The following is a 25918-nucleotide window of genomic DNA, read 5'->3' as shown; positions in this document are numbered from 1 at the left end:
TTTCCGGCGCTATCGGTAACCATCACTGCATGTGCATATCAGAGGACCGTTATGTACGCCATTTACATGACTTGTACATAGACATCTAATGCCACATACCTTTACGAAACTATTGACAGACTGTCGGACCCCTGACACGCACAATCAATAGTGTATTTCGTTCTAAAGCCTGACAAACAACACCTTAAGCAAGTGCTCGTAATGTTTTGGTTAATCAGTGTATATTTGATGTACAAAGCGATGTGTACGTTGACAGAGTTAAGATTTGTTTTATGCCATTCGAGAGGAAGGGATACAGGTCGGGGAGTGGGAGAAATGCTGGTAAAGAATTGTGAAAAATAATACATATTTATTTGTATAAACTAGCAGCCTTGTACATTGCACAGTGACTTGAACCCATATGACGTATATGAAAGTATAAAAAACAATCGGAGTGCTCGCTGGTTCTCGCATACACTTGAGTAAATCCTGAGTGTTGGACAGGTGGCTCCTGCCTCCCTCACAGCCGTCTGTCGCCGCTAAGAACAGCCAGCAGAGGGGTGTGCCAGGGACCCTGGAACATGGACAGCCGGCATCAGATAAAGCTCAGTCCGAACACACACACTGTAAAACGAACATTGACAACAAACAATGACGTCCAATCTTGAAGGACGCATGCACGTAGAAAAAGCCAATACACCACGTCATTGAAAGCATCCTCGCACGAATTAGTGGACAGTAGCGCGCTGAGTGTTCCCTTCGCCTTTTAGGGCGGCTTGAGCCCTGCTGTGGACACTTTTAGTGATGTGTCTCAAAGTGGAGAAGTGCCACGCCATTTTTCCTCAAGGGCTCAAACGAGAGAAGATGCTGTCTGGATCGAAGTTAACATTTTAACTCATCCCACAGTTGTTTCACTGGGTTCAGTTTGGATCTCTGTGCAGGCCTATCCGTTTCATTAATGTTAGTGTCCACAAACCATTGCATTACACTTGTCATGGTGACTCAATCGTCGTCTTCCAGCTGCTCGTCTACAGCGCGCACAGTGTTGTAGTGGTCGACATTTAACGTTTTCTGGAGCACAATAAGGAGACCACGAAAACCATAACACCATCCCCTCCGGACTTCGCTGTTGGCACTAAACGTGTTGGCAGGTAGCGTTCTACAACCATACTCAGACCATTCCTCCGGATTAGCGCAGAATATAGCATGATTCATCACTGCCAATTACTCGTTTCGAGTCATCCACTGTCCATTGGCGCTTTACGTTCACCTCAAGCATCGCTTAGCTGTACAGAAATTTTTGGCCTATTAGAAGCTGCACGACAGGCGTATCTCATTTCAGCTTCCTACTCAGTCGTTGTGCTAAATGGTCCGCTGGTATTTCTTTGGAACCCACAAGTGATTCAGTTCTTTGATCTCAAGCGATATTTTTACAACCAACATTTCTAAATGCTCGACAGTACCTTTCTGTCAGTATATGAGGTCTGGTCTTGGTTCATGTTTCCACATCAGTATCAAATCATCAGCGGTCAACCTGGGCAGCTTTGGAACAGTTAAAATGTCCCTGATAGATCTGCACCCAGGTGGTACCCAATTACTAGCCCTCGTCGAAGTTACTTAGCTCTCCTGACCATCCCTTCCTTCTTTTACTGTATCTCTGTTGACAACCCAATACTTACCATTTCCTTTTACACTGGTGTGTCCACCACCAGAGACACATAGCGGTTGATTTCACATTACAATTTGGGGTCCGGATACTTCTGATCAGATATTACGTAAAAGGTGGACATGTGTTGAGATTCCAGAAGTGCTATGTTAGCACTAAATGGCGAGATGACAATGGTTGTTACAATGAAAGGAATACCCCTAGCTGCATACAGTCGTTGATATAAGTCAACGGGGACAGTTCAAAATCTGTGCCCCGACCGGGGCTGGAACCCGGGATCTCCTGCTTACACGGCAGACGCTCTATCCATCTGAGTCACCAAGGACACAGAGGATAGCATTAATAAGACCTCCATTGCAGTTGCAAAAGGCGGTATCTAACGTATTAAACTAAGTTTGTTTTGACACTACACGTGGCCTACATTCATTTTCCTTTGATTTTGTCGAGATACAATTAGTGCCAGTTGTTCTCATAGAGTAGAAGCCAGCGCACGGGATTTCTCAGTCTTTGGGTCGGGTTCGATCGCTACTACCGTCCCATGTACAGCTTTTGTATTTGTCTCTTATTCGGTTTTAGGAAACCAGGCAAAGAAAACTTTTGCCGACACCGTCTCTGGCGGACAGCTTGAATTTGCGTGCGTAACGGCCTCATTGGCTAACTTCACCGCTAATTAACCCCGAAATAGCGGAAGGTATCGATTTTTTTTTTTCTTAGCAATAATTTCTCAGCACAATCTGCTCCGCAACTTTAAGACGACAAAGTTGCAATTATCAACACCTCACTGAGTTTGAAAGAGGTCTTGCAACGGGACTACGGGTTGGACGTTGCTTCTACGATGTCGCAGGAAGACTCGGCTGTAATGTAGACTATGTACACGACTGCTGGCATTGGTAGTGGCGAGAATGTGCAGTCGACAAAGATTGGCCAACATACGGTCAACTGGTACTACCCAGAGGAAATACCACTGTGTTCGATGTGTGGCTCTGAAACAACATAGTTCATCTACAGAAGCAATTTGACCAGCATTTCGCTCCACAGTTACAAATCGGTTACTTCAAAGACAGCTCCGAGCCAGATGCCCTCCATTCCACTGACCATAAACCACCGCCATTTGTGACTTCGTTGGTATCAAGCGAGAGCTCATTGGAGACCGGGTGGAAGTCTGCAGCGTTTTTTGATGAAATCTGCTTGTGCCTCGTTACCAGTGATGGTCGTGTGTTGGTTAGAATGCGGGCAGGTGAGGACCTGGGGTTAAGGTCCGGGGTGCGATTTCACGAGGCACTAGGAGCACTCTCGTGGTTATCCCATGCACCCTCACTTCCAATCTGTGCGTGAGTCTGGTGATTAGACCTGCTGTTGCGCCATTCATGCACAGCACACCAGGGAGTGTTTTCCAACAGGATAACGCTCGCCCACACACCGTTGTTGTGACAGATGGCAGGAGCACTCTCGTGGTTATCCCACGCACTCTGACTTCAAATTAGTGGGTCAGTCTGGTGATTCGACCTACTGTTGTGCCATTCACGCACAGTATACCAGGTGGTGTTTTCCAACAGGATAACGCTCGCCCACACACCGTTGTTGTAACAGACGGCAGGAGCACTCTTGTGGTTATCCCAAACAGCCTGACTTCAAATTTGCCGGTCAGTCTGGTGATTCGACCTGCTGTTGTGCCATTCTGCCATTAGCATACCAGGGGGTGCTTTCCAACATGATAACGCTCGTCAACACACCGTTGTTGTAGCCCAAAATGAGCTGCAGATATTTTTAACAATGAAATTCGCCAAACAGCTGAGCAACTGAGATGTTATTTTATTTACTTTCGCTACCACTTTCGGCAATCCATTATGCCATCTTCAGGCCCCATGAGCACCTCTCAAAAATAGTCCATACTGACATACTGGGGCCAAATATTTCTGTATGGCGCGATTTCGTAGCTCAAGTGCTTCCTTCGAAAACTTCACTTAATCTCCATGGTATGCCTTGGCTTGCTCGACCACGACATCTGTCTCCAATAGAGCACATATGGGACATCATCATACAACAACAGCATTAACCGTCTCTGTATTGACCAACCAAGTGCAACAGGCATGGAACAAAATCTCACAAACTGATATGCTATCCGACACCTGTATAACACAATGCATATAGGTTGGCATGCTTGGATTCAACATTCTGGCTGTTACACCGGTTACTGATGTACCAGCATTTCACGTTTGTAATGCCGTATATCGTGCTGACATTTACCCGTGTTCTTCCAACGTTAATCTCTTCAACATGTCAGCTAGAGAAGCATATTTTCATTTAAAAGTTTCGAAAGTGAGCTTCCACATTCAGATTCTGAACACCAAAGAGTAAAAGTACTGATTAGTTCACAAAGTACGGTAAAATTTTTCTAAGTTGTCTTTGTTTAGTACCCTTGGAAATCCTGTTGCTGAGCACTGCCAACATCGGATGGACAGTGTGTTGTGCTGTGCAGGATTTTAGGTCATTATTACTTATCACAGCTACGAGTATTTTCAGCCCAAATCGGACATAGGTGCAAAAAAATTTCCTGATCACTGAAGGAGAACGGTGCAACCAACAGGTAGTTCCGTCTGGATGCTGATGACGGAGTTCACGTAGGTGACCAGGAGATTAGTCTGAAGATGGAAGACTGCACTTCCGAAACGCATCAGTTTTAATGTGGTGAGATTATGGATACGATTAACATAAGTGTGGTAGAGCTGAAATATTATGTCGACTTCTCTTTCTATTTATACAGGATGTTACAAAAAGGTACGGCCAAACTTTCAGGAAACATTCCTCACACACAAATAAAGAAATGATGTTATGTGGACATGTGTCTGAAAACGCTTTATTTCCATGTTAGAGCTAATTTAGTTTCGTCAGTATGTACTGTACTTCCTCGATTCACCACCATTTGGCCCAATTGAAGGAAAGTAATGTTGACGTGCGACTCATTGCTCTACAGTACTAGCATCAAGCACATCAGTACGTAGCATCAACAGGTTAGTGTTCATCACGAACGTGGTTTTGCAGTCAGTGCAATGTTTACAAATGCAGAGTTGGCAGATGCCCATTTGATGTATGGATTAGCACGGGGCAATAGCCGTGGCGCGGTACGTTTGTATCGAGTCAGATTTCCAGAACGAAGGTGTCCCAACAGGAAGACGTTCGAAGCAATTGATCGGCGTCTTAGGGAGCACGGAACATTCCAGCCTGTGACTCGCGACTGGGGAAGACCTAGAACGACGAGGACACCTGCAATGGACGAGACAATTCTTCGTGCAGTTCACGATAACCCTAATGTCAGCGTCAGAGAAGTTGCTGCTGTACAATGTAACGTTGACCACATCACTGTATGCAGAGTGCTACGGGACAACCAGTTGTTTCCGTACCATGTACACCGTGTAGGCACTATCAGCACTTGATTGGCCTCCATGGGTACACTTCTGCGAATGGTTCATCCAACAATGTGTCAATCCTCATTTCAGTGCAAATGTTCTCTTTACGGATGAAGCTTCATCCCAATGTGATCAAATTGAAAATTTTCACAATCAACATGTGTGGGCTGACGAGAATCTGCACGCAATTGTGCAATCACGTCATCAACACAAAGTTTCTGTGAACCTTTGGGCAGGCATTGTTGGTGATGTCTTGATTGTGCCCCAAGTTCTTCGCCTACGCTCAATGGAGCACGTTATCATGATTTCATACGGGATACTCTACCTGTGCTGCTAGAACATGTGCCTTTACAAGTACGACACAGCCGGCCGCGGTGGTCTCGCGGTTCTAGGCGCGCAGTCCGGACTGCTACGGTCGCAGGTTCGAATCCTGTCTCTGGCATGTATGTGTGTGATGTCCTTAGGTTAGTGAGGTTTAAGTAGTTCTAAGTTCTAGGGGACTAATGACCACGGCAGTTGAGCCCCATAGTGGTCAGAGCCATTTGAACCAAGTACAACATGTGGTTCATGCACGATGGAGCTCCTGCACATTTCAGTCCAAGTGTTCGTACGCTTCACAACAACATATTCGGTGATTGGTAGAGGCGGACCAATTCATTGGCCTGCACGCTCTCCTGACCTCAACCCTCTTGACTTTCATTTAGGGGGGGCATTAGAAAGCTCTTGTCTACGCAACCCCGGTATCGAATGTAGAGACTCTTCGCGCTCGTATTGTGGACGGCTGTGATACAATACGCCATTATCCAGGGCTGCATCAGCGCATCAGGGATTTCATGCGACGGAGGGTGGATGTACGTATCCTCGCTAACGGAGGACCTTTTGAACATTTCCTGTAACAAAGTGTTTGAAGTCACGCTGGTACGTTCTGTTGGTGTGCGTTTCCATTCCGTGATTAATGTGATTTGAAGAGAAGTAATAAAATGAGCTCTAACACGGAAAGTAAGCGTTTCCTGACACATGTCCACGTAACATCTTTTCTTTATTTGTGTGTGAGGAATGTTGCCTGAAAATTTGGCTGTACCTTTTTGTGACACCCTGTATATAAATGATGTAGTAGAAAGTGTGTTCCGTCCTCTGGTGCACGAGGAGTAGCGGCGGTGGAGGACTCACCTCAGAGGGCCTCGCGGAGGAGCAGCGCGGCTCGGCGCCTAGTGCCAGCCTCCCAGCTCGAACGTCTTCTCGAAGACGATGGGCTTCGGGACTGCGACGGGAACGGGGTGGGCCACGGGCACCGCCACTGGCTTGTGGATGAAGTAGGGGACCGGCTTCGCCACTGGCACCTGCGGGAAAAAGGCACGTACGGAAAACCCTCCACCACGCACTTACGCGGACTGCTGGTTCCCTCACAGAGCTTGGGAGCTCCCGTAATCGAGACAGATGTTCATCGAGACAACACCAGACTTTAATCAGTTGAAAAAGGTGGGCTTCAATTCAGAGGTTGCAGGGAGTGGAAGAATAAGTCCTCTGGCAGTTGACTCTTAACATAAACAAATATGCAAGAAGTTCCATCCCGCGCATGCGTGGGGGACGCATTGTGGACACGAACGGCGAGTTGGAGTCCACGGCGCCCAAAGATTTGGACGGCTTTAGGGAACCTCGGTGGGGCAGAAATCCCCAAAGTAACGCTGGCATAACAAAGGATGGGCCGGATCAAAGATTTGTAGGTGTGAAGGGTGGTGGAAGGATGCAGTCCCCATGTCAGGACAGGAGTTTCAGGAGGCGGAGTCTATTGTGAGGTTTGTGTTGGATTGTAAGGAGATGGGGAGTCCAGGTAAGGTGGCGGTCGAGGATGAGGCCGAGGTATTTGAGGGTCGGTGGATGGGACGGCAATAAACGGTGAGGTAGAAATCATGGAGACATAAGGAGTACGTGGTGTGGCCTATGACGATCGCCTGGGTCACTGAATGCCTCTGTTTTATACACCTAGCTGATACTTTCATCTAGTATAGAGTACCTTATATACCTGGTGAACAAAAAGTCAGTATAAATTTGAAAACTGAATAAATCACGGAATAATGTAGAAAGAGAGGTACAAGTTGACACACATGCTTGGAATGACATGGGGGTTTTATTAGAACAAAGAAAAAAGTTCCAAAAATGTCCGACAGATGGCGCTTCATCTGATCAGAATAGCAATAATTAGCATAATAAAGTAAGACAAAGCAAAAATGATGTTCTTTACAGGAATTGCTCAATATGTCCACCATCATTCCTCAACAATAGCTGTAGTCGAGAAATAATGTTGTGAACAGCACTGTAAAGCGTGTCCAGAGTTATGGCGAGACATTGCCGTCGGATGTTGTCTTTCCGCATACCTAGAGATGTCGCTCGATCACGATACACTTGCGACTTCACGTATCCCCAAAGCCAATAATCACACGAACTGAGGTCTGGGGACCTGGAAGGCCAAGCATGACGAAACTGGCGGCTGAGCACACGATCATTACCAAACGACGCGCGCAAGAGATCTTTCACGCTTCTAGCAATATGGGGTGGAGCGCCATCCTGCATAAACATCGTACGTTCCAGCAGGTGTTTGTCAGCCAGGCTGGGGATGATGCGATTCTGTAACATATCGGCGTACCTCTCACCCGTCACGGAGTAGTTACTGACGTTTTGCTGTCCAGCGCCATCTGTCGCACATTTTGTGAACTTTTTTTTTGTTTCTAACAACCCCATGTCATTCCAAGCATGTGTGTAAATTTTTACCTCTCTATCTACATTATTCCGTGGTTTATTAAGTTTTCAAATTTATACTGTCTTTTTGATCACCCTGTATACGGAGCGGTATAGAACAGAACGAAAGCATAAAACTAATCGCAGGTAACACAGATGCCAGATCGAGATTCATTCCAAGAAACGTCAGGAAATGTTATACTCCTGGAAAGGAAGCTAATAACTCTCGTTCGACCAATAATTGAATAATAATCGACAGACTTGGATCTATACCAGATACGACTGATAGAAAAAAAAACAGAGAAAATTGAAATAAAAGCAGAGCGTTTAGTAAGTGTGAAAGCAGCACGGAAATTCTCAGCGAGGCGCAGTTGCAGACGCTGCAAGAGAGGCGTTCTGCATCACGGTGTGCCTTACGGTTACAAGGTCCCCAGTTTGAGTCTCAGTCCAGCACATAGTTTTAATCTGCCAGGAAGCTTCATATTAGTGCACACTCCTCTGCAGAGTGAAAATTTCATTCTGGCACAAAAAATCACTTCCTCCTAACTGCACCTCTAAAACACCATGAAGGGAAAAACTGAGAGCTTCTATTTCACACGCAAGGCTAACGCAATGGCTCTTTCCGCGAGCACTGGCAGTGAAAGAGATTATGAGAGAGCAGAATTGTTACATTCTGGTAAAAGACGAATAAGGGGAAGAATGCTGTTGTTCGATGTATACGAGCCTGTACCAGGAAAGGCATCCGAATTGACGAACAAGTCTTTTGGAAACAGATATTTAATTACAGAAGCCATTTATGTGATAGCGGGTAGTACAGGATACAACAGAGACAAAACTGGAGACCTTTAAAATGTTAAAAAATTTCTGCTCTAAAGAATAGTTACAGTAATATATGACGCAAAAACGTTCCCCAAAAGCAGGAACTGGCTAGTGACATACATCTCAAAACATCCAAGGAATAGTACCAGTGATAGGGGAAGGAGCAGTTGAAGTGAAGAACGATATGATGCAATAGCAAGAGAAGATGAGGAACGAAGTTCACAGAAAACTTATGCGGTATCAGAAGGTGGGACATTTTAGTGAGCTGTCAAGTCATACACGTAATAGGTGTATAGGTGCTGGCAGGAAGAGTAGAGGGTAGAGGACGAAAAGGATTTATCAAAGAAGCAAGGTCTAGCAGTCATGCAGTTGTGAAATGATAAGGCAGATTTTAAGGCGAGTCGTAGATACCATTTTCCACTCATCCCCAATCCTTTCCTCTTCACAACTGCATCTATTATACTTGATAACTCCTTTTCATCTTCCACAACTACAACTTTTCCCTCTACTCCACCTGCCAGCGGCCATACAACTCGTACGTGGGTGAAATGACAGCTCATTAATTGTCCCATCTCCTGCATGTCTACTACATCTATCACACATGATAACTCCTTTTCATCCTCCACAGCTACAGCTTCTCCCCTCTACTCCACCTGCCAGTGGCCATACACCTCGTACGTGGGTGAAACGACAGCTCATTAATTGTCCCATCTTCTGCATGTCTACTACATCTATCACACATGATAACTCCTTTTCATCCTCCACAGCTACAGCTTTTCCTCTCTACTCCACCTACCAGCGACCATACACCTCGTACATGGGTGAAATGACAGCTCATTAATTGTCCCATCTTCTGCATGTCTACTACATCTATCACACATACCTACCAGTGACCATACACCTCGTACGTGGGTGAAATGACAGCTCATTAATTGTCCCATCTTCTGTATGTCTACTACATCTATCATACCTTTAACTCCTTTTCTTCTTCCATAGCTACAGCTTTTCCCCTCTACACCTGCCAGCGGCCATACACCTCGTATGTGGGTGAAATGACAGCTCATTAATTGTCCCATATTCTGTAGACTTCATTCCTCATCTACCCAGCCGGAGGACTGATGAGTACATGTGAGGAAGGGTACTTACCGCTACAGGCTGAGGTACTGGCACTGGGTACGGCCTGTCCACGTGTACAGGGACTGGTCGGTCCACGGCTACTGGGTATGGCTTGGGTACGGCGACGGCGTACGGCTTGGGGACTGGTACAGCATATGGTGCTGGCACAGCCACGGGCACGTGCTTCTCCACGGTTACGGGGTACGGTGCTGGTACGGCAACTGGGACCTGTGCCACAAAAAGAAATACACGTCGTCAACACCTCTTCAGCATCACCGTGTCAGTTCATCTGATTATGTGGACTTATAGGATTGGTGGTAGTTTCTTGAGGTGCGAAATGAAGACACCAGATACCTATCTATAATCTTGTGTAACCTTTCATTTTTCACAGTCCATGCATTAAGAAAATTGCTCCACGTGCTATAGGAGTGAAAAGTCAGAAACTTAGAGTATGATGCATCATAGGTGTATCAAAAGTGAAGCGTACTATTGTGATGAATTTACCTACTGGCTTGAAGTAACACTGCATGCCATGACTCCAAGGCTTTGCCTACCAGGAACTCCCTCTTACGTTTTTTGCTAAGTGCGGTCTCCTCTGGATGCGTTGCTACTCTGATAACCCAGTAGGACAGGGTATGGTGGAGAGTGTTTAGCACTCCATCTTCAGGCCACGAGTGGCCTACCGGGACCATCCGACCGCCATGTCATCCTCAGAGGAGGATGGGGACAGGGGGGGGGGGTCGTGGGGTCAGCAGACCGCTCTCCCTGTCGTTATGATGGTATTCTTGAACGAGGCCGCTACTATTCGGTCGAGTAGCTCCTCAATTGGCATCACGAGGCTGAATGCACACCAAAAAATGGCAACAGCGCATGGCGGCTGGATGGTCACCCCTCAAAGAGCCGACCACGCACAACAGCGTTTAACTTCGGTGATCGCAAGGGAACCGGTGTATCCATTGCGACAAGGCTGTGGTGGAGAGTGTTTGGTCCACAAAATGCGGTTTGTCTCAGTAGCCACAGTGAGTATATTTACTAGTGAATGTGTAGGAGATATATACTTAAACAAATAAAATTCACTACTGACAACAGCACCTTGGATGCGGGGCGTGTGATCATCCCGTTGCTGTCCCAGACATTGTTTACTTTATGAACCTTGGAGCTATCGCTTGTAAATAAAATAGCTCATCAGTTGGCATGTCAGATCCACACCACACCAGTCTTTCCATAAACAAAAGGAGAACCCATTGGAACAGTGCAACAGTGGAAATACACCCAGGCTTAACATGCTCCAGCCAGACAAACTTACAATGCCATTACGAAAGGCAGACATTGTACTCAAACAAATAAAAGAACGTATTTATGAAAGACCCTTAAATACTATTAAAGCTTTGAAATTTGTTGAATTGTGGTAAATGCATAGACAACACTAAGCAGTTAGCATCCTGTGGATGAAGTTATGGGAGTAGCCTTACTTTTTCAACTACAGTATTGGTGTTAATAGACGCCATAACCACTCAAAAAGGGCGAAAGTCTTACTTTTTAACTACAGGTTTGGTGTTAACAGACACTGTAACCACTCAGAAAGCAAATTCACAACTATATGAATGAAAGCAATTAGATACAAACTGGAAATACATAGAAAATTGTTCAACACATAGTAACATTTAAATGCGTTGATACATATTATCGAACAGTAGAAATGTCGAAAAAGAGGTTAGAGAACAAGCAGCAAAACCAAACAAAGTGGCATGGTGTTTAAATACTGCACTTGAAAGAAAACATATAGAAAAATAACTAGACCTGTTATGATATACACAGTTAAGGCCATTTCTGAAACATCAGTAACTAGAAGTTTTTGGAAAGCTGGGAATTGAAAGTTCTGTGGAGGATTGCAAGGAAGACATTTAGAGATACAGAAGTGAAAGCATTAGAAAAGAAACTGGACTTAGTTAATGAGTGAATAAGACAGACACTTAGATGTGATCAATGAACACGAGATTGCGAAAATTGTATGACATAAATCACTAGCTGCTATAAGGAATATAGGTCACCCAATGAAAAGATGAACTCAAGGTAGAACATAATGACGAAAATGCGCTTTAGCCTAGGAAGAAAGGAGGAAGAACAAGACACATTAGTGGTAACAAACTGGAGTGCTGTGCTGACAGAGTACATCACGGCGAGGATAGAGTAGCACGCTGTGAGGTACCTGCTTGGTGATGGTGGTGTGCACAGAGACGCCGGGCTCGAGCACAGCTGCTGGGAGAGGAGCTGGAAGGGCTGGACCAGCGGCAGCGACGGCGCCAGCTGGTGCCGCAACACCGGCCAGGGCTGAACCCACTCCATAGCCCCCCAGGGTTCCGTACTCCAGGGCGCCGAAGTCTCCCAGCCCAAAGAGGCCGCGCTTGTCGTGCCTCTTGCTCGCCACCTGTTGCTGCTGCTGCTGCTCCTCACACAGCACTGCGCCTGCCAGCGCCAGCACCACCACCTGTGAGGAAGGTCACTGCGTTACGAAAGCTCGGTGCTCATTCACAACCATCAGAGACTGATGAAGGGGGCTTCACCACTGTAAGCCCCTAACCTTTATATTGACTGTATCGTCTAATGTTTCTGTTCCAGAGGCAAAATATGTTGCTTGACAACTGCTAAGGAACAACTGACACTTGCTGAGGAAAAACTACTAATTGCTACATAACAACTAACAATTACTGCAGAACTTCCGATCAATAGCAAAAGGAAATGAAGTGAAGCTTGTGCACAAACACAGGGTACACATTCGTCAGTTAATGCAGTACAATGTTTGATGGAGCTTGTTGTCTATTGCAGATGAGCAGCTGGACGACTCAGAGGCAGTTAGTGTCACTTCTGTGGCCACAGTAACGGCTGTGTCCGAAAGTGTCGTCTCGCATTTAAAAATGGCCGCTGAATGTGGAAAATGGAAATGATCATGTGGTGTCAGTGGCCGGGAATTCCCAGGAGGGAAATTCGGCTGCCAAGTGCAGGTCTTATTGAGTGCAATGCCACATTGGGAGAATAGTGGGTCGACAATGGGGATGAAATGATGATGAGGACAGCACAACACCCAGCCCCTAAGGGGAGAAAATCTCCAACCCCAGCGGGAATCAAACCCAGGCCCCCATGTATGGCAATACAATAGACCGTTCAGCTAGTGGGGTGGACACTGAAGGTGGAACTGCTATGCAAAGGCATGTTGCTGGTCACAGACAGACCACCACACCGCAAGAGGATCGATACACAGCCCTGGTGGCGAAAAGGAACAGACATCTCATTCCTATGCAGATGGCTGTAAATCTTTCAACTGCTACAAGAGTTACATGCATCCCAGTTTAACCACACCATCATTGACGAAATGTTCGTTGGTGTAGGTAGCCTGTTGGTTCAGGTCAGCAGCAGTGGCCTAGAGTGATACTTTCAGACGAACCCACAACACTGTGGTATGTGATTTTGGAAACCAGTTAGTCTAATGAGAAAGGGGAACACTTTACACACTACAGAATGTTCACGAACATCATCAGTATGGGCTACACGTTATGGTGTTGGCATGCATTATGCATGCTATAACACTACCTTAGTGAACGCCGGATATTACTTCTGTTTTACTAAATGGATTTCCGTCTATTACTCCGAACTGTGACGTTTGTGACAGGAAATCACGAATCCAGTCGCACAACTGAGTTGATATTCCATGGGCACGCAGTTTGGTTAGACGACGCTTGTGAGGAACCGTGTCGAAAGCCTTCCACAAATCTAAAAATATGAAATTAATTGGACATACTGGTGGTGGAAAAACTTTCACTGCCAGCAATTGGTTGGCAAGGGGAGAAGAGGTCGTGGCAGAAAGCTCATGATCAGCAGACTTGGCACCAGTGTCTTGATTTAAATACCAAACCTCACTGCAATTTCTCATGAAGTGAGAGAATGTGACAGTTGATGGTGATCCGTCTGTTGGTTAGCACACGTTAACCTTGAGTCTCTCCCTTCTTTTATCGTCATCATCATCATCATCATCATCATCGTACAACAAAACTATTACACTATACTACATTCACACACAATGCATACAAGTACTATTAGAAGAGAAGTTGTAAAAGACAGCTGCTTATGGAAGCAGTCGCAGATATTTACTATGAAAAACAGTCTTGACCACAATTTATTTATTACGGTGACAGGTTTCGACCACTACTGTGGTCACCTTCAGACCAATGAGTAAGAAACTCCATCTGGTAGTAAATGTGCCACGAGAAGGAGGTTGTTACTCATTGGTTTGAAGATCACCACAATTGTGATCGATACAGGTCACTGCAATAAATAAATTGTGATCAAGACTGTTTTTGATAGTAAATATTTGTAACACTTTGATCGCTGTTGACTCCCACAATGTATTCAAAATTCGCAAATCTGATTCGGCACTCAGTAAGCTCATGTATTGTTTTCACTCACCAGGAGTGCGGGACGGTGTCAAATGTGTTCTGAACACGGCAACAACCTGAGAGCCGATGTCTAGAGCGCTGTGGACCTCACAGTAGAACAGAGCGAGTTGCGTTTCGGTCTCTTTGAGGAATCGATGTTGTTATTATTATTATTATTATATTTTTTTATTTTTTTTAGAGAAGGTTTCTCGTTCTCCAAAACCGTGACAATAGGTAAGCATAAACCTGTCGACGCTTCGCTAACATTTGCGGAGGGCAAGAGGCAATGCATTGAACAATGATAGACGGAAAAGTCGACGGCTGAAGCCCTAGAGGAAGCGCACTTTTCCAGTGGATAGACCTTTTTCCACATGATACCTTGCGAATCATGGATGAAGGGTATCATACCGATGCCATATTCCTTGACTTCCGGAAAGCGTTTGACTCGGTGCCCCGCTGCTGACTCATAACTAAGGTACGAGCATATGGGATTGATTCCCAAATATGTGAGTGGCTCGAAGAGTTCTTAAGTAATAGAACCCAATGCGTTGTCCTCGATGGTGAGTGTCCTTCGGAGGTGAGGGTATCATCTGGAGTGCCCCAGGGAAGTGTGGTAGGTCCGCTGTTGTTTCCTATCTACATAAATGATCTTTTGGATAGAGTGGATAGCAATGTGCGGCTGTTGATGCCGTGGTGTACGGGAAGATGTCGTCGTTGAGTGACTGTAGGAGGATACAAGATGACTTGGACAGGATTTGTGATTGGTGTAATGAATGGCAGCTAACTCTAAAAATAGATAAATGTAAATTAATGCAGATGAATAGGAAAAAGAATCCCGTAATGTTTGAATATTCCATTAGTAGTGTAGCGCTTGACACTCAAGTCGATTAAATATTTGGGCGTAACCTTTCAGAGCGATATGAAGTGGGACAAGCATGTAATGGCAGTTGTGGGGAAGGCGGATAGTCGTCTTCGGTTCATTGGTAGAATTTTGGGAAGATGTGGTTCAACTGTAAGGAGACCGCTTATAAAACACTGATACGACCTATTCTTGAGTACTGCTCGAGCGTTTGGGATTCCTATCAGGTCGGATTGTGGGAGGACATAGAAGCAATTCAGAGGCGGGCTGATAGATTAGTTACTGGTAGGTTTGATCATCACTCGAGTGTTACGGAAATGCTTCAGGAACTCGGGTGGAAGTGTCTAGAGGAAAGGAGGAGTTCTTTTCGTGAATCGCTACTGAGGAAATTTAGGGAACCAGCATTTGAGGCTGACTGCAGTACAGTTTTATACTGCCGCCAACTTAGATTTCGCGGAAAGACCACAAAGATAAGATAAGAGAGATAAGGATTCGTACAGGGGCATATAGGCAGTCATTTTTCCCTCGTTCTGTTTGGGAGTGGAACAGGGAGCGAAGATGCTAGTTGTGGTACGAGGTAACCTCCGCAACGCACCGTATGGTGGGTTGCGGAGTGTATATGTAGATGTAGATGAAGATCCTTACTAGGGTGGGCTTGCTGCGTTAAATCGCCATGGCCAAGAACGAGCTTTATGTAGGCAAGTCACCGAGAGGCCCACCACATGAGGCCACCGCGTAGGGTTGGACTAGATACGGACCATATGTTCACCGACAGCCAAGCAATGGTCGGATACTGTCAGTGAGTTTACACCTTGCCGTAGACACTACCCACGATCGTTGCGTCATAAGCCGGCCGCGGTGGCCGAACGGTTCTAGGCGCTACATTCTGGAGCAACGCGACCGCTACGGTCGCAGGTTCGAATCGTGCCTCAGGCATGGATGTGCCTGATGTCCTTAGGTTAGTTAGGTTTAAGTAGTTCTAAGTTCCAGGGGACTGATGACCTCAGATGTTAAGTCCCATAGTGCGCAGAGCCATTTTTTCGTGGCTTCATATGGAATGCCGTGCAGCGGCGAGGTGGTGTGGACGCTGTCCAGCAGGTGGGAAAGCGCGCCGGGCCGCCTTTCCTCGTTTTCTTCCGCTGGCGAGGCATCAAGGCCCCGGCGCGTCCTTGCTTTCTCCAGCGAGCGTCCGGCCTCGAACCTGACTTACATCGGCGAGCGGCCGCCGGGAAAGGTGTTGCGTCACCGCCGCCTTTCATCCAGCACCAGTAGCAGCGGCCGCGCTGTTACGGAACAGGACGGATGAACCTGACTGCCCAGGAGTGCGGTGACGCAACGGCAGCTGGGAGGTCGCTTTCCTCCTCAGGGCGTCCTCCCGGTCCACGTGTCGTCAGAGGAAGGTCACCGTGTAAATGCTTTCTGTACTTCTACTGTCCAGCAAGTGGAACAGGTGGAGTGACGAGCAAGTCGGCGCTTCATCTGTTGTTGTTGCTGGTGTGGTCTTCAGTCCTGAGACTGGTTTTATGCAGCTCTCCACGCTATCCTATCCTGTGCAAGCTTCTTCATCAACCAGTACCTACTGCAACCTACATCCTTCTGAATCCTTGGTCTCCCTCTACTATTTTCACCCTCCGCGTTGCACTCCAATGCTAAATTTCTGATCCCTTGAATTCTTCAGAACATGTCCTACCAACCGGTCCCTTCTTCTTGTCAAGTTGTGCCACAAACTCCTCTTCTCCCCAATCCTATTCAATACCTCCTCATTAGTTATGTGATCTACAGATCTAATCTACAAGCATTCTTCTGTAGCACCACGTTTCGAAAGCTTCTATTCGCTTCTTGTCCCAACTATTTATCGTCCACGTTTCACTTCCATACATGGCTACACTCCATGCAAATACTTTCAGAAAGGACTTCCTTAAATCTATACTCGATGTTAACAAATTTCTCTTCTTCAGAAACGCTTTCCTTGCCATTGCCAGTCTACATTTTACATCCTCTCTACTTCGACCATCATCAGTTATTTTGCTCCCCAAATAGCAAACAACTTTACTACTTTAAGTGTCTCATTTCTGAATCTAATTCCCTCAGCATCACCCGACTTAATTCGACTACATTCCATTATCCTCGTTTTTCTTTTGTTGATGTTCATCTTATACCCTCCTTTCAAGCTGAGTGCTCAGCTTGCCCATCCTACGGGCCTGGGTTCGATTCCCGGCTGGAGATTTTCTCCGCTCAGGGACTGGGTGTTGTGTTGTCCTAATCATCATCATTTCATCCCCATCGACGCGCAGGTCGCCGAAGTGGCATCAAATCGAAAGACTTGCACCGACCGGCGAATGGTCAACCCGACGGGAGTCCCTTGACACACGACATTTACATTTTAACTCCAAATTTCGCCTCAACGTCCTGACTGACGCGTTCGTCGTACGTCCCACTACGATTCTGCGGTTATTTCAAGCAGCGGTACTTGTCTATCGGCACTGACAACTCTACGCAAAGGCTGCTGCTCTCGTTTGTTAAAAGAAGACTGTCAGCTACTGTACTGTCCGTTGCGAGAGATAATGCCTGAAATTTGGTATTCTCGGCACGTTCTTGACACTGTGGCTCTCGGAATATTGAATTCCCTATTTTTGAAACGGAGTGTCTCATGCGTTTAGCTAAAATCACCATTTCACTTTCCATCGTGATGCCATAAACATCTTTACATGAATCACCTCAGTACAAATGACAGCTCCAACAATAAACTGCTCCTTTATAATTTGTGTAAACAATGCTACCGCCATCTGTAGGTGTGCATATCGCTGTCCCATGACATCTGTCACTTGACTGTACACCTCAAGACAAGTCACTTTGTATGATGGAACGTACACGAAGTCGACCCATTGTTCAAGTGCATCGTCCATTTCCAGTCGATCCTGCAAGTGGACACCACTGTGCAAGGAGATTTATGATTGGCATACAATATTCTTGCATATGGAAATGGAAGAGTACTGGTCAGTCACGCGCATTTCATGAAAATGTCCAGCGTACCGGCGATCCGTTCACACGAAGCCTCTGAAAGTCCTCAAGATGGGCATGTCACGAACAACAACTTTCTCAATCAAGGGTGTGGCGTGTTCTGGAACGATAGCTACATATGAAGCGTTACAGGTCGCAGTCTATGCATCAGCTGTATCCGGGAGACCGTAACAGAAGGTACTAATTTTGCATTTCAGTTCTCTGGGACACATTTTCCGAATGACTCATCTTTTCGAACGAGTCGACGTTTCATCAATCGAGTAAACTAAACCGCTAATAATGTTCGAATTTTGGGAGTCATAAAATCCTAGTATCACACCCGAACATGAAACGCCATTCGACAACGATGGCTTGGAAGTGGACAACAGCATCGTGCTCATTCCTTTGGGTCTCCCAGATCGCCAGAACTCACAAGACACGCCACACCTACCGTCGAAACTTGCACTGTTTTGCTGGTACGTTCAGTGCACAAGTACAAAGACAAAAGAGGGTAAGAAATCAAATTAAATGTAATTGGGCTCTAAAGAACCTGCGTTGATCACGTGTGCTTGATACCAAAAAATGCAGAACGACTTCCGAAATTCTGTTAATGGATTTCTGGTTCACCCAGCGTACATCGTGAGAAGTAACGGCCACGTAACGCTCCCTTTGGTCAATCACCAAGCTACGAGAGACGTTCAATAAGTAATGAAACACATTTTTTTCTCTGCCACTTTCGGCTGGCAAAACGCGGAGACTAGCATCTGCCACCATCCCAACAAGGTGGCCCAAATCTGTCCGATCTCCCGAATGCCTGTCGGCTGTGACGCCTGGAACGTGCGGACACTCATTCCAGGTGACCTCGCTGCTCAACTGGGCGTCTCTGTTGCTGACACATTCGTCCACTAGTTGGGGGTACTCAGAGGTGTGTGCCTCGCCGCCTTATAGAAAACTATAAAAAGCCACGAAGGAATTGTTTGCGCGTTACGAAGCTGATGGTGCCAATTTTTCGCCGGACATCGTGAGAGACGATGGAACTTGGGTTCATTACCTCGAACAGGAAATAAGACGGAAATCCACGCAGCGGAGCCACACAACCTCTCCTGCGATGAAAAATTCCATGGCGCACCTTCAGGAGGTGAAGTGCTGGCGACAGTCACTCGGGATTCTGAAAGGGTTATTCTGGTTGATGTGCTCCCTCACATTGCATCGAGCAGCTCCGAAGCATACTGTGCTACCCTCAGGCAACTGAAGAAATGACTTCAGTGTGTTCCAAAAATACCAAACTCCTCCTGAACAGGCCATGAAGGCCCAATGGTACCGACCGGCCGCCGTGTCATCCTCAGCCCACAGGCGTCACTGGATGCAGATACGGAGGGGCATGTGGTCAGCACACCGTACTCACGGCCGTATGTTTTCGAGACCGGAGCCGCTACTTCTCAATGAAATTTGCCTCACAAGGGCTGAGTGCACCCCGCCTGCCAACAGTGCTCGGCAGACCGGATGGTCACCCATCCAAGTGCTAGCCCAGCCCGACAGCGCTTAACTACGGTGATCTGACTGGAGCCGGTGTTACCACTGGGGCAAGGCAGTTGGCCTCAGTGTGTTCTCCGCGATAATCCGTGGCGTCAGACAGGTCTGCGCACCCAAAGGGAGCTCACAAAACTTCCATGGACTGTTTTTCTTCATCGACCCTACAGCCCAGATGTCGCACCTTCCGACTTCCATCTACTCATTCCAATGAACGATGCACTGTGTGGGAAGCAATTCATGAGTGATGCTGTATTGGGCAAGACGTTGGCCCCCCACCGGTAGAGTGGGGATACAGATCCTGCCGACACGTAAACGGTAGCTTTAAGAATGCTTGCGCTTTTGATTAAGCCGAGAAGCTGCCCAATTAAGACGCTATTCGACTGAAGGATCTGTCCGAACCGGTTGAGCTACTTCGGTTGCGTGGATTCCGTGGTGAGCTCATTAGCAGAACCCGACTCGTCCCGCGTTCCCTCACTGGACGCCTTCGTCGCATTGAAGCCCCTTCGCCCACCGGTCGGACCAGAATGAAGACAGATATCAGCGCACGCGTCTCTGAAAAACTTACCTCTGCTTTCTTTCAAAGTCTACGCTGTTGTTCCTCTTTCTGTTTCTGCCATTCCTCTTCAAAACGGCAGTTTCGTCAGCTCCCACACGTAACGCTCTTACAAATTATAATGGATACTATTAGCTACACGAGCACAAAACGCCAAATTATATGTATACCGCAGGTGGCATCAGTCAGTGAAACACGTTTACATTAGTTTCTTTTTTCGCCGCCAGTTTAGCCGCTGTTTAAAATTCAGAGTAATGCCATTTAGAATCATAGGCTTACCAACCAACAGTTCTATCACTGTCATTATGTGCTGTCTCTCTCTCGTTGTCTCTGTCTCACCTTTACACACACACACACACACACACACACACACACACACGCACACACACAAACACTATTGCTCTGTCTCTCTGTCTCTCTGTCTCTCTCTCTCTCTCTCTCTCTCTCTCTCTCTCTCTCTCCAGGAGTCTCCAAAACACTCCTTAATTACGGTAAGTCTATAGCAAACGTATCCAGATCAGGTATTAGCGGACTTAACGTTAAGTTACACATTACTACCGCAGGTAAAGGAACTTTTATTGAATACTGTACCACACTTCAAAGTGACCTAGTTGCATGACACTGTTTTTCAACATAGCCACCATGTTTCTGCAGCTGCAATCTTTCAACTTCTCGACAACAGGTATCGGCTGCTTGGTCACATCACAGAGACAGTTGAGAACCACTGTCTGAACGTCCTCATCTTTGGAAATCCTCTTTCCCTTCCCCTCACTCCCCTCCCTTCTCCCCACACCCAGACGTTTTTTTCAAGTGCCAAAGAGATGGAAATCGTGTGGCAGAAAATATAGTGGATGCTTCTAAGCTTCCTATCGAACACATTAAAGAAAAGCTTGTGTTGTGCTCGCCGTATGTGATGTTGTATTGTCGTGCTGAATAACAATGGCTTTGTTTGATTTTCGACGCCTCTTGTTGCTTGCGTTTGGTCCAAAACAATCTCTCCCTCTCGCGTACTTCAGCCTTGGAGGCATTTCACTCTGTGACGCACCTGTTATCCGTACCACAGTACAACTGTCTCCGCAGGAAACACGGAACATGTCATGTCTTCTCACAATGCGACACTGTGGGTGCGCAGTGGCAGGATATAATTCCTGATGTCCCTACGTACGTATCAACCGATGATTTATTCTCGATACGGCAGTCAAATTCGGTGAAATATAATACCAGTACGTACCAGCAATATATCACGGCCATAATGATCACAGTATCTGCTCATATATTTCTATGTGCAGATACTTTGATAATTGTGGCCTTGATATGTCCCACTTTATTCCTATAGAAGCTTTTTCTCAGCCTTTAACAGTCTTCCTCACTTTTAATTCATTTTTTAAAATAACGCAAGTCACAGTCACAAGCCAAAAAACTGTTGCCAGAAACTAAATATTTGTGTTCATTAACATGTAGGCAACACCGCCAGTGAAGACTTGCAAGAGACACGCTACAAAACGATAGCCAACTTCTATAAAACATTTTGAACTTTTCCCATTTATCTTGACCAAATCGTAGGAATTACCTCTCATGCCATTTACCGGCCTTTGTAGCTCCTACATCATTGCAGATAGCCCTTTTAGTGTGTAAAATCCCTTTTCACATACCACCTAACGAAGTTTCCTTGCGGGCTGGCTTGAAGCAAAGCAGTTGCTTTTCAGTGACATTTCTCCAAAGGCACCCTGACGCTGGACCGTCAAATGACGTCCCCGATTAGCGAATAGGAGTAAACGGCAGTTTTTGGCACACCGAAGAGAATGGCCACAAATATGGTCGGAGCGTCGGCTCTGAACATTTCGGATGACGGTGACTGCAGCTTTCATACACTTGCTAAAGAATTTTTTAAAGTTTTTTTTTAAACTACGTACACTTTGAAAAAAAATGCAACATCAAGAAGGAGTTGTGCGACAGAAACGAAAGTTGGTGGGTGAATTTCTCTTTCTGAAAGATATCTATTCAAATTTCGCGCCAGTAGCCAAAAAGACTCTAGCAGTGCTGCTATAAGAAAGCAGATAAGGTTTGCTTTAAATACATGCTATAACACTAGTGAGCGTTGTTTTACCTTTGAGATTGGACGTGGTGTGTTGGTGTTGGTCGAGAATGTCTTTAAAGCGACAAAGACGCCATTGTCAGGAGGTCACTGTGTTCGAACGAGGGCGCGTAATAGGTCTACTTGAAAGTGCATGTTCCTACCGCGATATTGTACAAATACTTGACAGGATGTAGCCACAGTGCATGATTGCTAGCAGCTGTGATCACGGCAATGTGTGGTCGCAAGAAGACCGGCTCCATAGAGCACGAGGCACTACCGAGAGGAAAGACCATCGCGTTTGGCTTATGGCTCTCGCTCATCGTACTGCATCAGCAACAGCAGTCTGAGGAGCAGTTGGCAACGCAGTGGCACAATGAACTATTAGAAATCGGTTACTTAAAGGGCAACTTTGAGCCAGATGTCTTGTAGTATGGATTCCACTGATCCCAAACGCAGGTTCTAATCCTGCCTCGGGCATGGATGTGTGTAATGTCCTTAGGTTAGTTACGTTTAAGTAGTTCTAAGTTCTAGGGGACTGATGACCTCAGAAGTTAAGTCGCATAGTGCTCAGAGCCATTTGAACCTATGTGCAGGGCTTATCGACACCATTAGAGATCATCCCCAGTGCGTTTCAGCGATGTGCGGGATATATAGGCATTCCTCGAGATCTTCCCAATTATTTTGAATGACGGGCAGCTATCTGTTTTGTAACTAGGGACTGCCTTTACTTTTTATTTCTTTCGTTTCATCTTTCGTTCTCTGCGTCTACAGCACCATTATAAAGGAATCAGTCCTACCATCAACCAAGCGGTGGTAAATGGCGGATTCCAGCTCCACTGTTTCGCTGATGGGAGAAATGATTGCTCTACATCGGTGCTCCTACCAAGATTGTAGTTGAAATTTCGTGGCAGATTAAAACTGTGTGCCGGACCGAAACTCGAACTAGGGACCTTTGCCTTTCGCGGCCAAGTGCTCTACCAGCTGAGCCAACCAACCACGACTCATGCCCCGTCCTCACAGCTTCACTTCTGCCAGCACCTCGTCTCCTACCTTCCAAACTTTACAGAAGCTCTCCTGCGGACCTTGCAGAACTAGCACTCCTGAAAGAAAGGATATTGCGGAGACATGGCTTAGCCACAGCCTGGGGGATGTTTCCAGAATGAGATTTTCACTCTGCAGCGGAGTGTGCGCTGATATGAAACTTCCTGGCAGTTTGAAACTGTGTGTCGGACCGAGGCTCGAACGAGGGACCTTCGTCTTTCGCGGGCAAGTACTCTACCAACTGAGCTACCCAAGCACAACTCACGCCTAGTACAGCTTCTGCCAGTACCTCGTCTCCTACCTTCCAAACTTTACAGCTCTCCTGCTCTCTTGGAAGGTAGGAGACGAGGTACTGGCAGAAGGGAAGCTGTGATATGCCGTGAGTCGTGCTCGGTAGCTCAGTTGGTAGAGCACTTGCCCGCGAAAGGCAAAGGTCCCTCGTTCGAGCCTCGGTCCGGCACACAGTTTTAATCTGCCAGGAAGTTTCATATCATCGCACACTCCGCTGCAGAGAGAAAATCTCGTTCTGGAAAGATTGTAGTTGCTAGAACGAAAGATTACACTGCCCTGTCCGAAGATGGGGCGATACGAACTTTTTTTTTATTATTATTTATTTTTTAAAGCACCGCGAAGTTTTCTAAGATTCTTCAGTACTTACCAAGAGCTTCATGTTGAGATGTGTGAGAGGGTAGGTTGCGTGGAAGCAGGAGAAGCGGCGGCGAAGAGCGCACTATGCCCATAGCGGTCTCGGCCCGCCTTATATATACGGCACTAGCAGCGCAAAACTCTGCCGGCCCCACCACGGCTCCAAAACACTTTCTCCGGCCGGGCAGCTCGGCGCCTCGCCGGCGTCCAGGCCGCCGTGGACAGCCCACGGTCCCCCCTCACTCACCCGTCCCACCAGCGTCACCTCCTGAGGCCGCAGGAACCTCACACAAAGCACCCTCCGCCACTCACCGCTTACGACAGAGGCCATAATGAGAGCGCGGTTCCACTGGCACGCTGCCCGAACGCAAGGACGGACGCGACCTGCTGCGTCACCCACTCGGAGGAATTCGTCTCGCCCTTGTTTTCATTCTCGTCTTCCCGCCCCTTCACCGAGTTTTTTGCGGACAAAGCTCAGAAGCGTTGCTCTTCTCTCCAAACCAATATTACATTTAAAGATCAGGCGAAAGCTCTGAAAGGCTCCTGCCGTGGCGTCCCTCTTTCAACGTGCGTTCGCACCTCCGCCCCTTACGCCTACTCGCCATGCGTTCAAATGGCTCTGAGCACTATGGGACAACATCAACTATGCTGGGGCACTACTGATAATACCGTAGTCTCTCATGAACACTAACCATCGAAGACAACATCCTGAGTTCTACAACTTAAGAAGTCTTCTACCCACTCGCCGTCTATGAACTTATTCCATATGCTCATACCTTCGTTAACAGCCTGCACCGGGGAACCGTGTCAAATGCTTTCCGTAAATGTGGAATTTTCCTGTTGCGCTTCGTCCATATTCCTCAGTACATCAGGAGAAAAGTGCAAGCTGAGTTTCGCATGAACGATGGTTACTAAAACCGTGTTGATTCATGGAGATTTGCAGCAAACCGATGTTAGGAATATTGGTCAGTAATTTTGCGGATCCGTTCTCCTACCTTTCTTATATATGGGAGTCACCAGCTCACATCAGCCTAAGTGTGTCGTTTCCTTTGGTCACAAACGCTGTACTGTCACCAGTTTCAGCATACAAGCCTGCATACACACGTACTGCCCTACAGGAACACTCGATCTTAATTCCTAGAAAAGTCTGGGACTATTTGCAATAACAGTTGAAATGTAGCACTCACCATGCATGAAATTTATTTAGCTCTATAGATCTATTTGGCAATAGATCAAATGGTCAAATGGCTCTAAGCGCTGTGAGTCTTAACATCTGAGGCCATCATTCCCCTAGAACTTAGAACTACTTAAACCAAACTAACCTAAGGACATCACACACATCTATGCCCGAGGCAGGATTCGAAACTTCGACCGTACCAGCACCGCGGTTCAGGAATGAAGCTCCTAGAGCCGCTCGGCCACAGCGGCCGGCTCGCCATGCCTCTCTGTTTGCCTGACAGACAAGAAGAAGCATGCGTGTACGCGCACGGCTCTCACTCAAGACTGCGCTTGCGTGATTCCATTCTCACCTGCAGTTTTGAAAATCTATAGGAAAGCATGGATTTTTGTTAGAACACTAATATTGCCGCCTGGATAAGTTGTACACAGTGAATACTGTAACCCTTCATTTCAAACTTGGTCTGTTTTTGAAACTAAAACTTATTCTAACTGGCCATGAACAGTTCCAATATTTTACGTCAAATTATGAATTCCTGTTTTAAAATAGAGATATGAATGAATAACAAAAGCCAATGTATTTACAATTTGTACAGAAACCAGATGGCAGTTATAAGAGTAGAGGGACACGAAAGGGAAGCAGTGATTGGGAAGGGAGTGAGACAGGGTTGTAGCCTCTCCCCGATGTTATTCAATCTGTATACTGAGCAAGCAGTAAAGGAAACAAAAGATAAATTCAGAGTAGGTATTAAAATCCATGGAGAAGAAATAAAAACATTGAGGAATCTGTAATTCTGTCAGACACAGCAAAGGACTTGAAAGAGCAGTTCAACGGAATAGACAGTGTCCTGAAAGGAGGATATAAGATGAACATAAAAAAA

General features: G+C 46.4%; 1 protein-coding gene across 1 annotated transcript; it reads right to left on the bottom strand.

The window, feature by feature from the left end:
• Positions 1-329: 329 nt before the first annotated feature.
• LOC126291981 (cyclin-dependent kinase inhibitor 1C-like) lies at positions 330-23961 on the bottom strand. Its single transcript, XM_049985737.1, has 5 exons — positions 23875-23961; positions 11933-12211; positions 9754-9951; positions 6223-6392; positions 330-553 (listed from the first exon to the last, which is right to left on the bottom strand). The coding sequence occupies exons 1-4, from the start codon at positions 23884-23886 to the stop codon at positions 6261-6263; spliced, it is 621 nt and encodes a 206-aa protein (XP_049841694.1). The 5' UTR covers positions 23887-23961; the 3' UTR covers positions 330-553; positions 6223-6260.
• Between the last annotated feature and the right edge of the window lie 1957 nt (positions 23962-25918).

The sequence above is a fragment of the Schistocerca gregaria genome, chromosome 9, assembly GCF_023897955.1.
Source record: "Schistocerca gregaria isolate iqSchGreg1 chromosome 9, iqSchGreg1.2, whole genome shotgun sequence".
NCBI classification, from domain to species: Eukaryota; Metazoa; Arthropoda; class Insecta; order Orthoptera; family Acrididae; genus Schistocerca; species Schistocerca gregaria.
This window is presented reverse-complemented; position numbering and strand designations above follow the sequence as displayed.

What these genes read in the sequence shown, in the direction of transcription:
- LOC126291981 (XM_049985737.1), bottom strand. An exon ending in ACACCACCATCACCAAGCAG is followed by an intron (nt 9,952 to 11,932) that starts GTACCTCACAGC and finishes TTTGTGGCACAG; the next exon opens with GTCCCAGTTGCCGTACCAGC. An exon ending in CAGTACCTCAGCCTGTAGCG is followed by an intron (nt 6,393 to 9,753) that starts GTAAGTACCCTT and finishes TTTTTCCCGCAG; the next exon opens with GTGCCAGTGGCGAAGCCGGT.